Source organism: Vicia villosa, linkage group LG6, assembly GCF_029867415.1.
Source record: "Vicia villosa cultivar HV-30 ecotype Madison, WI linkage group LG6, Vvil1.0, whole genome shotgun sequence".
Classification (NCBI taxonomy): domain Eukaryota; kingdom Viridiplantae; phylum Streptophyta; class Magnoliopsida; order Fabales; family Fabaceae; genus Vicia; species Vicia villosa.
Window position 1 is genome coordinate 4,097,542 of NC_081185.1, and position 16,601 is coordinate 4,114,142.

Sequence of the window (16,601 nt, forward strand, 5' to 3'; positions counted from 1 at the left end):
TTAAATGTTATTTCCTTTTTTGGGGAACCTCAAGCCTATCAATAGATACTTCATTTCTCATTTCAAATAATTCAGAACATGAATTTGTGTATTGACACTCACTCTCTATATCTCTCTCTTAGTTTTATTTTAAACTTTCTCTCACTAGTTCTTATAGCCAAATGCTTTTGTATGGAAAGTACAATTTGTGAGTCAGATCTCCATTGTAATTCTAGAAGGATAGAAATGTAAGCACTCACCAAGGTAATCATGTTTATAAACCTTGGTTGAATACTTTCTAAATAAGGATTATGTATGTAGTTATAAGCTAAACCCGTTAAAATATTACTTTTGGAGATTGTATGATCAAACCTGGTTATAAGGTTGAAGATTATCTTTGTCTCAAAATCATCATTGGTTTGAGATCATCCTGGCTAAAATCTAATAGGTTATTTGGTTATCTTGTTAAACCAAAAGGGAGCTCAGTTATTTTAGAACTTGATGACTAATCGCTACAAGGTCTGTGTCCAAGGAGAGAAGACTAAATGCTTCAATCTAAACTTTGGAAGGAAGCTTGGCCACTTCAATCTCAACAAGTTAATAGAGAAAAGACTCAAACACCCATATTTATAATCTTGTATCATTTGGTTGTATCATAACCACCATTTTCTTGTATAAGGGGGTTCATGAGTCTTTCCTACTAAAAGCACGTGTGAATTATTGGAAACTCTTGAGATCAATTCTTGGAGAGAGGAGCTGGTCCTTTTAGTTTTGACTGAACCTATGTAACTCTAGGTGTTCTCTTTCTTCTCTTTATCTTTTTACTTTCCGCATGTAAATTCAGTATTTTTACTTTCACATGCTTAAATATTTGAAAAATATTTTTAAACTCTGAATATATCACATAAAAGTTTTCAAAACCAAGTTTTTCCAAACTACACAATTCACCCCCTTTAAATATAAACTCTGAATATAGACACAAAGGATTTTTATTAAAATCTATTTTGGTAACACATATCTAAATATTAAGAATTGGAAAATTTATCCAACTCTTAAATCTATAGATAGAAACCTTCATGAATTTCAGCAAAAATCAAGAAAGAAGGAAATCATAAAGATAGACGAAATGATTCAACTATTTAAAGATGAACAAATCCAAATTGAAGAGCCACCGTCCTCACCCTGTTCATATCATATAACTCTAGTTCAATCCTTCAAAAGAACATACTCTATCTATGAATGATATACATCAAACAAAGGATTCTCCCGTTCAAAGAACAACAAAGTAGATGAGGAAGTTTCTTCAATGGTTGAGTAAAGTGGAGGAAAGACATCCAACTTAGGGAGTAACATGAAATAGTCATCTTCCAACAAAGAGGATAAAATATGCTCAAAGGCACTCTACAAGGAAGATATATTTTCAAGGTGGATAGAAAACAAAAAGCATTCAGCATACAAATGTACCTACTGTATGAAATTAATTTAAGGTTGAAATAATTAGTTATATCAGATTAAAACCCTTAAAATAATTATTTTAATTATTTTGCTCATGCTTTAATTAAATCATTTTAAATTAATTACTTCTAACCCATAAAAATGAGTTTGCTCAAGTATTTTATGCTTAGGGGTACTAAAAGCACCAATTGGAGGTGTTAAGGAAGCAGCAAAGCTCAACAATCCAATCAAAGCACCAAGGAGGCATGTATGAGAAATTACAACCTATTAGCACAAGGTGCTAACGGATTATAAATGCTTAAAACCCATAATTTCAAATCAAATCCAAGTCAGCCTGATGATGTGCCTAGAAAATCAAATCTCAACATTAATGAAGATCTCATTAATAATATAAAGATTGAGAAATCTAACTAGTTAAAGAGAAATACAACCGATTAGAAGGCCTAAATATGGCGAATTTGGAAGGAACATGTCCTTCTAGAAAGAAGAATGACCCACTATGTGATCTCTCACACTCTCCTTCCTAGGCAAGGAAACCATGACCACCTAACCCAAACTAAGGTAGAAACCATTTTGTCATTAGAAAAAAAAATCAAAGTAAATTGGGAAAAACAAATAATCAAATATATGATAGAAAGTAGGAAAGAAGGAGCATCCCTGCCATATGGAAATCGCATCACAAAGATCCTAGAAGAAACAAGATACAACCTTGAAAATGAAGAATTCAAGGGAAAATCATATCCAATAGGAAATTCCATTTTGTCATCAATAAAGATCAGACTTACAAACAAACAAATCACTGAAAAACGGCGAAGCAAAAGACATCAAAAGATACCAAAACTCTCTTCCTCAACAATCTACAATCAAAGACATCAATGAGCTCATAGATTAACCCCTCATCCAAAATCAAAACCAACTAATTTTTTAGAGTGAAGACCCATTTTGGTCCCTCACAAACTTTACGCAAGACAAATTAGTCCCTCACAAAAAAATAGACCCAACTTAATCCTTTACAAAAACTTAACCGGATCATATTAGTCCTTCTGCTAATATTTTTCTCGAATCGGTTTTTTCCTACTTTTAAACCGTTTTTGTCATACTTTCCTTCAATATCACAACTTCTTTCATAGTTTCATATCATCCTCACTGACAAAACAAATCCAACGCATCTTCAAATTCAAAGCACCATAACAGAACGAACCACCAACAATCGCTCAGGACCTCCATCTTCACGATTCACCTCAGCTCTATACACAACAGCATCATATCCTTCATTTTTAGCTCAAGCGACCTGCAAACAATATCAAGCATCACAGTGATTTTCATATCATCATCATGTTCAACACGCATTTCCGAATATAAAATACCTAATAAATTTTAGACTTTTAAAAAATAGAGAAAGGTGAGCATCCTTGCATTGGGATTCAGTTCACAACTATCTACATTAAAAAACACCAACCAATTCAATTTTCTTTTTTATTTAAGAACATGTTAATTCCTTTCCACGACAATTGTGTAAGTCTCAAAAGGTTGAGCAGCAGTGGAATGAGACGTTTAAAATCGTTCACTTAAAAAACACAAAACATACAAAAAATTTAAGTCGAACTACGGCTGCTCTGATTCCTTAATCGGGATACGTAGGCATTAGGTCCCGGGGCCTGAACGAGAACAATCTTGTATATATTTTTTCTTTTCCTCGTGTTTCTATTCTCTTTCTTTTTGTGTGTTTCCCTTTAGCTTTAGGCTTTAAATTTTTAGATAACACTCATAGATTAGACTAACAAGAGCGGATCTTATCGAGTACGACGGACGTTAGGAGTGTTAATCCCTTCTCCTTGCGTAACCGACACCCTTACCCTTTCTCTTGGTCGTAAGACCTTTGTTTGTTTTCTCCTTTAGGTTTTACTCGATGTTTTCCTTTTCCATCTCTTGGGATAAATAAACAATCGATGGCGACTTTATTGATTTTTAATCTGATGATTTCGATCCGGTTGTTTCACGTACCCAGCTTGGTTGTTGGTGGTAGGGAACTCGAACCTCAGGGAAACTTCTACTACCATCCCAGAGTTTGCATCGCTTTGCTGTCTATTAGACATTATATTGGTGAATTCCACCTAGATGTGATCTGTGTAACGCCCGTATTTTGATTTATTATTAATTTGGATTATTTTATTATTTATTGAGTTTTGGCGTATTTTGAGCGATTTAGTCGGTATTATTTCGGGATAGCAGATCGATAGTTAATCGAGAATTTTAATATTTTTAGTATTAGAGATATTATTAGAGTGATCTCTATCGTTCTGGGATTTTCCGAGTAATTAAGATTAGACCAAAAATTTGAGACATAGAGTAATAAGGGAGTGTATTAATTCAGTAAGTGGGCTAAGTGAATAAGTGAGTTAATGTGCATGTGATTTTTTATAGGCCAAAATTGGAATAATGGAGAAGTGAGGTATACATCTAGGTTTTTAGAAAACCGGAAACATAACATTTGGGAGCAATAGAAGAGTAGTAATGAAGCTGAAAATAAGGTTTTGGTGGTGGTACGGGAGCTTTGCCATGAAAAGGAAAATAAATTGAGGAATTGTGCGAAGCCGGAAGCTGAAAATTCAACGGGAACAAATTGTAGAGCGAACTCTGAATACAAGGTAAGGGTGGGTTTCTTTCTCTATAAACGGGGACATGATGGATTGTATGTGGGTTTGGGGAATTTTATTATCTCTGTAATTGTTCGATTGATTGTCTAAAAATTGCATGAAATATGTGTGATGATGTTGTTGTGTTGTTAATCCGGAAATTGTTTGAAGAATTGTGTTGTTATGTGACTCTGTGATATTGTAATGTTGAAACAAATTAAATTTATAATCGATGATGATAAATGTATATTCTTTGTGATGTGAATGAGTTTGTGATGCTGTGACGGTGAAATTTTTTGAAATCGAAAATTGTTTGTGGACTGGAAACTGAGACCGTAATTGAAAATTGGCTCTGAGAAGAAGAAGGAAAATTGCTTAGGGGTGGGGGCCACCAGCAAAAGGGGTGGGCGCCCCTTAAAGAAAATATTAGAGGGCGAGGGCCACCAGAGTGTGGGGTGGGCGCCCCTTTGGCCCTGGGGTAAGCGCCCCATATGTGGGATGGGGGCCACCAGCATTGCTTCATTTCCAATTCTCTTTAAAACTGGCACACCTAATCTCTCAGTGATATATTTAGTATGTTCCCACTAATTAGGTACCTGTAAACCGAGTTAGTATATTTTTGTACCATATGAATTTAAATTAATAGGGATGAACATGTAAATTGCATAATTAAATTACTACCTATGGATTGAATAATTACAATTGAAATGAAGTGACAGATAGATTAAATAATGTAAGTATCCGACATAGGATAAAAAGGAAATAAATAGAAGATAGTAGTGTAGTAGTATAACTGGTGCATATGGATGATAAAGAAATAGAAGTATATCAGTAACAGACAAGTAGCAGTTATGAATAATTGTTAGCACTGTTAATTTAATTAGCAGAATAATTGTTTTGAAGTAGCAGAGTAGTAATTTTGAGCATATCCGTAACAGGGAGTTAAATAATAGCAGACCGGAATTTATTTAATCGGGTATTATAATTTAGGCGAGACCGGAAATGATTTGGGTATATGTAATTTAGTGACGTTTTTGGCCATGTTGTGACGTAACGCATATTATGAAATATTGCGAGTTTTGTGATTTTGTAGGAAAAATAAAGTGACGATTACTTATCAATAATTATTGATATATTTTGGTGATGTAGGCGAATGCCTTTGCAACGTTATTCGGTGATGTTTGTGATTTGTTGCATTTCATCAGTGTCTCATGAATTGCATGTTTTAGCAACGACCTTGATTTGGCAACTCTGACGTAGGCTTATGCCTGTTGGAATGCCTCTATTTATTGGCAATTGGTGATGGGGGCTGCAGCCCTAGGTACCACATGCATATTGCATATGTCGTATCTCATTCATTTGATTTGTTGTGACGTTGTGTGAGATATTGTGATTTGATTTTTAAATCGTTTTTGGTGGTGTGAATTGAGATATATTATAACTTGAACCGTAATATACTTTTTATCATGACTTCATTTATATGGTTTGATATCTCACCTTTTATTTGTCTCGCCGTTACCTTTATACTAGTAACCTGCAGGTGATAGATTTGACAGCTTTGGTGGTCGCTTTGATACGTAGCACTCGGAGGATAAACGTGTGTTTTAATTATTTTTTAATTACTGAATTTTTAGTGATGTTTTATTGTTGAACTGTAGCTTAAAGCTATACTGTGAAGATGCTATGATTAAATTGAAATTTTGTGAAGTTTTGTGATTCCGTTGCGAGATTAAATAATTTTGTTTAATGACGTGATATATATGTCGTAAATGATTTGAATGACGAAATGTGACATCTCAATTGTTGATAAAGTTTTTGAATAACTCTAATTTTTCGTTATAATTACCGAATACTTTATCGGGTAGAATTGGGGTGTTACAATCTGGCTCTGGATGTACTAGGGTCATTTCGGCCAAGAAGTCAATGAATAATTGAGCCTTCAAAGCTTTCATTTCCTTGAAGGATACCTCGAACTCATACAATTTTTTGGCCCACTTCGTCTAACACATATATTTTCATGGCTGGTAGAGCACCAACTTCAGGGGTAAATATGTCCAGACTACTATGGAACGTGCGAGGAAGTATCTTATGAGATTCTGTGATGTTGTCACCAACACCAAGGATTCTTTCACAATTTTTTAGTATTGTGTTTCTTCCCCCGCTAGGACTACACTTACAACTTTCTTGGCAATACCTAAATACATGTACAATGTTTCCCTCGAAAGTTATTGGGTAAGTACCGGAGCTGTATCCATGGTTTATTCAGGGATTCAAACACATATTCGCAATCATCCGTCCACTTGAAATCAATATTCTTCCTCAAAAATCTATATAATGGCAAAGCATGCATGGAGGATTTTGAAATGAATCTATTCAAAGAAGTTAACATACCATTCTACTTTTGGACTTCCTTTTTCAACATTGGCTAACTCATTTTGATAACTGTTTCACACTTGCTAATGTTTGCTTCAATTTCTCACTAAGTTAGATAGAAGTCTATGAACTTGTTGACTATGACCCCGAAAGTATACTTTTTAGGTTAAGCTCAAGTTATACTGCCAGAATCTCTAGAACACCCACTGAAGGTGTTTAGCATGAAGCTCCTCCTGACTGGACTTTACGATCTTGTTGTTTATGTAATCCTCTATTGTATCCCTTATCTCTTCCTGAAAGATCTTATTTATCATTCTTCGATAAGTTGTTCCACGTTCTTTAACCCGAAGGGCATGACATCGTACTAGTTATTGACATGTTTGATCATGAATGTCGTCTTTATTCAGTTAGCCCCAAACATAAGTATTTGATTGTATCAGGAGGAACTGTCCATGAACGAGAGTAACTGGTACCCGGCTGAATTATCTACGAGTTTGTCATTGTTAATGTGCAAGTAAGAATACTTCAAGCGTGATTTATAAAGATACATGTAATCGACACACATTTTCCCGAGGCCTTCTTCACCATAATAACATCAGACAGCCCTTATGTATACTTTTCTTTAGAAATGAATCTAGCGCCTAATAGACCATTCACCATGCTTGTTGTGACTTCAACTTTCTATGTGGACTACCTCTTCCACCGATAGGAGACATAGTGGGAGGTGGAGCCCACATTCAATTGATGGCATATCATGCGGGGCGATAGCGAAAAGGTCTTTGTTGGCTTGGACAAATTCAATCAAGGTGAACCTCACCTCCAAGGGAAGCTTGGAACCCACCCTTACCAACTCGGAAGTGTTATTGCGAAGTTGGACAAAGTCAAACTCACCATTTGGAACATATCAAACTTCATCCTCGTGCGCGACTAGGTCAAACATTACAGCATTCACTGGTTCTTTTTCTGCTCTTGTCATTGACATGAGAATGCCCTTGCGGGTGAGCTCCTCGATATGCTTTGCCTACTCCACGCCGGTACTGATAATGGTTGTCCTACCTTTAGATGGATCGGCGATGCCACGATGTCTAGTCTTGCTAGGAAAGATCTCCTATGGACACCTCTAAAGGCGCTCTTACACGAGATTACAAGGAAGTTAAGGATTACATATCTCTCGTGCATTCCTTCTCACATCATAACTGTCAAATTTGCCATTGAAGGCTAAAATATACCCCCCGCTATAAGAATTCAAATATGTTGTTGGAAGCCTAATAGTTCTAATTTGTCCGTGTAAAGGATATTGTAAGAGCTTCCGTCATCCACAGGGAATCATGTCAGGTTTCGTTCAGCGATGGTGACTGCAAGAATTAGAGGCAGGTCGAAGTTTTGAATTCCATTGATCTTTTCACGATCTAGAAATCCTAACTCCAATTGATATTCGCTTTGTTGAATGCCAGTGTCTGTCATGAGTATAAGGCAATCTTGTTAAGGACGGTTGAATTTCACGACATCATGGAATTCATGGATTGATGACACCTAATGAACGATTGATGCAGAGGATGGAATAAATCTCTTAGACATGACTAGCGGAGTTACCACTTTTGATTCTAGCGATGTAGTTCATCCATAGCGACTTGCATCTCCACTAGGGCTTCCTGATCGCTAGAACTTGATGTTCTCACATTCCCCACGTGTTCAGCTCATGTCCTATAACTCGTTGTGCCCCTTTTAAGTGTCCTTGTGGGATCCAAGTGATTGAAATATGATTGATGGAGATCATTGATGTTGTCTTAGCTACAATGTTTATGACAGTTTACATCCTTGAAGCATAAGGCATGTAAGGGTAAAATAATTAAGAAGAAATAGGACAGTCTACGTATGAAATGCATGAAAATGCATAAGTAAAAAATAAAAGAAGAAAATGAGATTTGTGGCTTAAATGGGGGTTTCGAGTTCTATAATCTAAAATCTTCTAAATTAGGCTCCAAATCAAAATTTTAAAGGTTTTTTTTTTAGATATATTTGTAAGAGGTTTTAGGGATACAAATAAAATTAATCTATATATTAAAACACTTCAATAATATTGTTATAATTGGAGACAAATACTTGTTGAATATATAGAAGTTAAATTTTATATAAAAAAAATCAAGCACCAAGATAACGTGTCAATAAAGACAATCAAACATATTAAAGTGAGTGATGTAACTCAATTAATATGCGTTATTTGAAGAAAAATGCTATAATGACACTAAAAATGAGATATAGACCGTAGAAATATACCATCAAGTCTATCTTTTCCTACTTTTTTAGTATTTTTTGCCTGTCTTAGAATATGTGCTAGAGTTAAAATGAACTTCCAGATGTAGAAATAGCATTGCCGTTATTTGAACTAAGTGGTTGTAAATTCCTAATAATATTTAATATTAACTAGTGTCGTCATGGTAATGGTTAAAATTTTAAAATAATAAATTTATCACGATAATCTACGTATTTAATGTTTCGAAAATCAAAATATTAAATTTTTTATAAAATATTTTTTTAAATGCTTAATCATTGCCCTGAAGACACTAGTTAGCAAGACCCTTCATAAAAACAGTAGACCACTTATATTTAACAGTATAAATTATTAAAATGGAAGACTAAAAACTATATAAAAATTAAAATAAAATTTGTAATATTTAAAGTGACTAACAGTATATTTAACTTTATTCTTAAGGTTAAATGGCTTTCACCCTCCTAGCGAGATTCGGTTTACCCCTTTTAAAAAAAATATTGGATTACTCTCTACAATATTAAAATTGTAAGTCTTTTGTCCCCTAAGAAGGAAAATTACTCCCTGTAAAATATATTTTTTTATTTTTCCCCCTAGTTTTTACACGTTTAGGGAGGTGTCCAAATATTACAGGGGTAATCCAATTTTTTTTTTTAAAAAAGGGTAAACCGAATCTCGCTACTATTGCAGGGAGTGAAAGTCATTTAAACCTTATTCTTAATTCGATACATTCTTCATGCGTGTGTTAAAAGTTATTAGTTACAATGACTTTGATTGTATATATTTCATGAATTCATTCTCAGTCATGTGACCCAAATGATAGATAGTAGTTGTAGGAGGCTAACTTAATTGAGATGTCATATTTATCATGTGTGCCATCTCATCTTGTTCTTGTTTAAAAAAGAAATTCTCTCTTATACTTTGTTTGTCAGATTAGAAAAAAAGAGAGGAAAGGGTTTAGATGAGGAGGGTTTTGAAGATTTATATTTATTCCAATATCAAAATCTCTTAATTTGAGATAACTAAAAAAATTATGTTAGAGATGGGGTTTAGAGAGTTTTAGTAGATTTAGACAAATTATTTAAATATAATTTTTATTATTATAATATTTCAAAAATTAAAAATAGGTTAATCAAATGTATTATTTTATTACTCTGTATAATTTTTTTTAAATCTTAACGATTTCTCTCTTTATATATATATATATATATATATATATATATATATATATATATATATATATATATATATATATATATATATTTGACAATATATGAGTTTAAAATACAAATTGATTTAAATTTAAAATTCTGTAATATATTTCTATTCTTTATCAAATAGTTGCACTTTAAAAAAACCACATAAAATTTTGTATTCAAATTGTCAAAATATAAATATAAAAATAATTTTAACTTTATTTAATTTAATTTTGGGATAAAAGTTTGGGATATGCATTTATGCATAATAATTTATTTTTTTATTAAATCTGTCAAGATTATGAGATATAAATAAATAAATAAATAAAATCTAAAATCAACATAAAATTATGTGTATATTTATTGTATAAAAAACTAACTTAAAAAATCTAAATTGCAACTCTATAATTTTATGTTAAAAAATCTAAATTGCAAACTTTAGTCCCTCTATTTTATTTTATTTTTCAATTTTGACCTATCTATTTTAAAAATTATTATTTTTATCCTCTTTTTAAGTTTTTTTTTTAAAAATTTTTGTCTCTATTTTGTTTTTTTTCTGTAAAATTAGTCTATATTTTTGTTTCTTTTTCAACATAGAACTCAAAAGAGGATCAAAATCGTAGTTTTAAAAACGGATGATTAAAATTGGAAAAAGATACAAAATAAGGGACCAAAATTGCAATTAAACCTTAAAATCAATTCTCTTCTTCAGTACTCAAACAATTATTTTTTAGTATAAAAAAATTAATTATTTTAAATGTGTTAAAAGTAATTTTATTACTTTTCCACAACATAATATAATGGAAAAGATAAGAACACTCATATACATCATTTAATATTTCTTCTTATTATGTATGTGGATTTAAAAATGGAAAGAAAGAGAGTAAATAACTACTTTTCTATTTACAAAATAAAAGAAATAAAAAAAACCATACAAAATTAAACCTCCACTTTATGGTGGGTTGATTCATTAATATTGCAAGACTGCCCACAATTTTTCTTCTCTCATTTTTTTATTATGTTTTCAATGTGAGAATCTAATTAGAAGAAGTTAGAAATGAAACATGTAAATACAAGCCATGAAATAAAAATTGGAAAAGTGAGATAAAGTTTTTTTGTTTAAATGAGTTAAGTGAGAGAGTGTGTTAACTCAAAATAGTATGAATTTCATATGTGTTCTTGAAAAGGTGAAGATATTAAACTCCTTATAATTTTGGGTAGATCAAATTGCTCTCGTGGGATTGGTTGTTAGTTTTTTATGAAGGGTTTGTTAATGGTTTTTTGGGAGGTTTGGTGCAAGGACCCTAGGCTAGTTTTTTGTTGATGGATTGTGGGGTTTGTTCCCTTTTTGTTGTAATTGTTGTATGTTTGGGTTGTAGCACCCCTAGTGCTCTAATTTTATTCCATTTTCCTTAAAAAAAAATTGGTAACCCATGGATGTTATAAATTCTTTAATTGTATAAGTATTTTAGGAAATAATCAGCACAAAATAATGTATCTTTTATCTATAATTATAAATTTATAAATAATAGTTAAAAAAATACAATTACTTTTTTTTGTTTGGTCTAGAATACAATTTCATAAAATAATATTTCTAAGTAAGAATAAGGTATGAACTTTCACGATTATAGCATTTTTAACCATTAATCTCAAATAAAATTGGAGTCTCTTGAATGTCTTTCTCTTTCAAAAACTCTTTTGCAAAGTTCTTTTTTTATATTTTAAAATAGTCAAATAAATATAAATAAATATAAAAAAGATAAAAGCCTATAAAAAAATATAAATAAGTTACATGAACACAAATTGTGTCAAGACAACAACACAACAATAAAAAAATTAAAAGAATCGAAAAAAAAACTAAAAAATTAACTGCAAAAAAACCACCAATAATAAAAAAACAAGAGATAAAAAACTCTGCAACAACACAGACGGCCAGAAACCAACCAATGATTAACAAACTAGAGTTTAGGCGCCCAAAACTCCAACAAAAGACAAAAATTTCAAGGAAACATCAACAAACCACTAAGCACGAAGGTCGGAATCTTGCAATTTTTCCGTAGTATTGTACCACAACGGTTGGAAAAGAGATACCACAATGTATGACCAATTGTTGTGAGGTAAGAGGTGGTTGTGTGTATCATGTTTTCCACCACGGTCCTGCAATCGTAATTATAAGTCAAGTGGTGTGTTACCTACCACAACGGTTATTGCAAACAAGCATTATGATATTCTTTAACGCATAATATTTAGCAACGGTTCTTCTAAACAACTGTTGTGGTATATACACTGAGTTTATTATAAATTATGTGGAAGTCTTATTTCGCCAATACTCACTAAACATATAATCTTTCAATATGATCTAGAATATTATAATATGACAAATTTAGTTATATTAGAATAACAAGTTACACGTTAAACAAGAATTCTTCAGTTATTTAACCGCATTTTGCTCTTTAACTGTTAGAATTTGGTTTAATGTTCATACATCTTCAACCCCCCTTCTTTCACCTCTATTTCATTTTGCAACATATTATTTACTTTGCAATCAAAATTATCAGTGAAGGAAGGGGAGATTGAAGAACAATGTATGACTAATTGTTGTGAGGTAAGAGGTGGTTGTGTGTATCATGTTTTCCACCACGGTCCTGCAATCGTAATTATAAGTCAAGTGGTGTGTTACCTACCACAACGGTTATTGCAAACAAGCATTATGATATTCTTTAACGCATAATATTTAGCAACGGTTCTTCTAAACAATTGTTGTGGTATATACACTGAGTTTATTATAAATTATGTGGAAGTCTTATTTCGCCAATACTCACTAAACATATAATCTTTCAATATGATCTAGAATATTATAATATGACAAATTTAGTTATATTAGAAGAACAAGTTACACGTTCAATGTTAAACAAGAATTCTTCAGTTATTTAACCGCATTTTGCTCTTTAACTGTTAGAATTTGATTTAATGTTCATACATCTTCAACCCCCCTTCTTTCACCTCTATTTCATTTTGCAACATATTATTTACTTTGCAATCAAAATTATCAGTGAAGGAAGGGGAGATTGAAGAACAAGAAGCGTTAAACCAAGTCCTAACAGTTAAAGAGTGAAATGCAGATAATTGTCTGCAGAATTCTTGTCTAGAATTGTACTATAACTTGTTTTCTAATATAACTTTATCTATCATATTACAATTTTCTAATGCAATCCGAAAAATTATATATTCGGTAAGATGTTGGAAAAACATGCAAACGACATAAGATATAATAAACTCATCTTAAACAAATATTAACAACAACATTCATAAACAACAAACCTTAAACAACAGACAATTTTTATATGTAACAACAACAACAACAACATAAACTCATAAAATGTGTCAGAAACGTACATGTCTCATAATGTAATACAAAATGAAAGGAAAAGAGGATGAAGTTAAAGAGAGTGTGGCAAACATGTGTTAATCCATAAGTTTACGGTGCTTACACAAGTTTGATGCACTCACTTTGACTTCAATAAAAAGAAAAAAAAAACATGTGTTAATCCATAAATTTGCGGATGATCCATTCAATAAATCATCCATTTTTTTCCGACTTCATGAGTGGGAATATCTTACTCCTCCTTAGGTTTTCTTGGTTCTGAAAGAAAAAGAAAAAAAAAACCTTGCAAGAGTATTATGCAACATTATTTTGTAGTATTTGATTTCTATTTCGACAATTAAAATTTTATTAAAAGACATTGGTAGAGGTTTTTAATTATTTCTACTTAAAAAATAAGAAAATAAAGTAATTAAGATAGCATAATATTTTAAGGTCAATATATTTTTTAATCTCAACAACACATCTCTAAGAAAACAATTAATATGAACAAGGAAAATAACGCTAAAAAGCCTGCCAGTCAAAACAATTTAATAAAAAATATAATCAATTAAAACTTGATTAGTACTAATAATTGTTTTTTTGAATATACTCTAATAATTTGACAGCTACAAATATATATATATATATATATATATATATATATATATATATATATATATATATATATATATATATATATATATATATATATATATATATATATATATATATATATATATATATATATATATATATATATATATATATATATATATATATATATATATGAGGAGGGATCAAATTACACCCTAAGAGTTACACCACGAGTTACACTCGTTCAATAACTACATTTCGAATTAATATTTTTTAAATTCAACCGTTGGATTGAAACATAATATCATATAGATCATACCTATAAAGTTTGAGCTTAATCTATAATGATTTACTATGTCATTGAATTACATCAAAATTAACATTATATGAAAGCTCATTTTGACGTTAATCTTTGGATATCTTGATCGTATAACAAATCATTATAGATTAAGCTCAAACTTTATAGGTATGATCTATATGATATTATGTTTCAATCCAACGGTTGAATTTAAAAAATATTAATTCGAAATGTAGTTATTGAACGAGTGTAACTCGTGGTGTAACTCTTAGGGTGTAATTTGATCCCTCCTCATATATATATATATATATATATATATATATATATATATATATATATATATATATATATATATATATATATATATATATATATATATATATATATATATATATATATATATATATATATATATAGGGAGCATATCAAGTGAGAGCATTTTATAATGAGAGATGAGAGGAATAAATATCAACCATTGGATTCATCAAGAGAGAGAAATTAATAGCCACATTAATGCATTAACCTTCTCTCTCTTGATGAATCCAATGATTGGTATTTATTCCTCTCATCTCTCATTTTAAAATGCTCTCACTTGATATGCTTCATATATATATATATATATATATATATATATATATATATATATATATATATATATATATATATATATATATATATATATATATATATATATATATATATATATATATGAATGATTGCATATGCATCTAATCGTATCACATCACATCATTCTATAATTTAATTTTTTAGATTAATTTTAAAAAGTATTTCAAAAAATATCTATTTAACATTAGTAATCATTTTTTTTTCTCATTTGTGGGGGCTTAAGTAACATAACATTATTTATTATTATATCTCTATAAGGCGTTGCAGTGATTTCTTATTTTAAGAAGTGTGCTCTTTTCTTTTTTTTTTTAACTTCTTTTCTTTTAATATTGCTTATTAAATGTTAGTCTACAAAACAAAAAATACTATCAATATTTTTTATTTATAAATATGGCACAATACTGCAAACCCAGTTTAATTTTTAATATCAACAAAATACTTTTTGCAAAAATTAAATCAAAAACTAATATGTGCAAGGAAAAGTAATACTAATCAAATAGCAATCAAAACTTCCAGAAAAAAAAATTAGGAAATCAAAACTTCATTAATAATAATAATTGCCTTCTTAAATATACTCTAATAATTTGAGTACCACAAAAAATAAATACCAAGACATAAGTTCAACTAGAGACTAGCAATCAAATTAACAAAACATTATTATATGGAAATAAATAAATTAATAACAACTTATTTAAAGTTTGAGTGTCAAATCAAGTTCACAAGATTCAGAATTGGAGGGTTCTTCTTTAATGTTGGACTTTGATTGATGAATATCAACCTTGGTTGAATTTGAATTTGAACTTGTAGCAATATTTGAAGAAAAGTGTCCAAATTTACTATGAGAACCATCTTCAATCTTCAAAGTAGTTGCACCACCAATACTTAGATTTCCAACCATGCTATTACCATTCCTCATGTTTGTCAATGACATGAGAGAAGGGTTTAATCTCTCTTGTAAACACAAAGCACCATTAGCATATCCAAAACTATGTGAAGTAATCCTAGGGTTAGGGTTAGGGTTAAAATAAGGTGGTTTTTGAATTGTTGAATCAATTCTAACCCCAAGTGAGTTATAATAATTAGGTTTATAAAGAGTATTTTGATAACTAAAATAAGGGTGAACCCGAGGTTGTCCAAAACGTAAAGCATTGTCGTCGTACCTTTCTTTACGCATTTTTTCTAAAGTTCGCTCTGCCTTATGAGCATTCTGATGTCCGCCTAAAGCTTGTGAAGTTGAAAACAACTTCTTACAAAAAGAGCATGAAAAAAGCTTTGAATCCGAATTCTTCTCTTCCTTTTTGTTTTCATCTCTCCCTTCGTTGTTGTTCTTAGTAGGAAAACGAGATGTTGAATCAACTTGAGTCGGACTAAAAAAATCATGTTCTTGCACATTCGACGACTCTGGAATGGAATCGTCTTCTAGTAGTTTGACGAAACTAAAAAGATTGTTGGAATTTGTGTTTGAGGATTGATCTTGTTCAATCTCCTTCATGTTCACCCTTTTTTTAGAGTGAGAAGAATCACTTTGCTCTTGTGAAGTGGCTGAGGTGTTAGAGGATTCAGATGCCATGGCAAAAATTAGGAAAAGCAAGCAAACTAAACAAACCTATTGTTGGAGAATGAAGTTGTGGTTTTTTTATTCGATGACAAGGGTTATTTATTTTTAAAATATTTGAGTTAATGCAAATATCTTTATTTAAGGAAAGAGATTTCATCATATGCATATTTTTTTAAGTCATTATTTGAGTTATAATTATAATAGCTAAGATTGAAAATTTGAAACAATGTGAAGAAGGATAGTGCACCGGTT

At 30.8% G+C, this 16,601-nt stretch overlaps 1 protein-coding gene across 1 annotated transcript; it reads right to left on the reverse strand.

Annotated features, from left to right (window-relative positions):
- Positions 1 to 15,482: 15,482 nt before the first annotated feature.
- Positions 15,483 to 16,361, reverse strand: LOC131611061 (zinc finger protein 1-like). The gene has a single exon (XM_058883186.1). The coding sequence runs from the start codon at positions 16,359 to 16,361 to the stop codon at positions 15,483 to 15,485; it is 879 nt and encodes a 292-aa protein (XP_058739169.1).
- Positions 16,362 to 16,601: the final 240 nt, after the last annotated feature.

Coding starts and splice junctions, on each gene's coding strand:
- LOC131611061 (XM_058883186.1), bottom strand. CDS start 16,361: ATGGCATCTGAATCCTCTAACACCTCAGCCACTTCACAAGAGCAAAGT.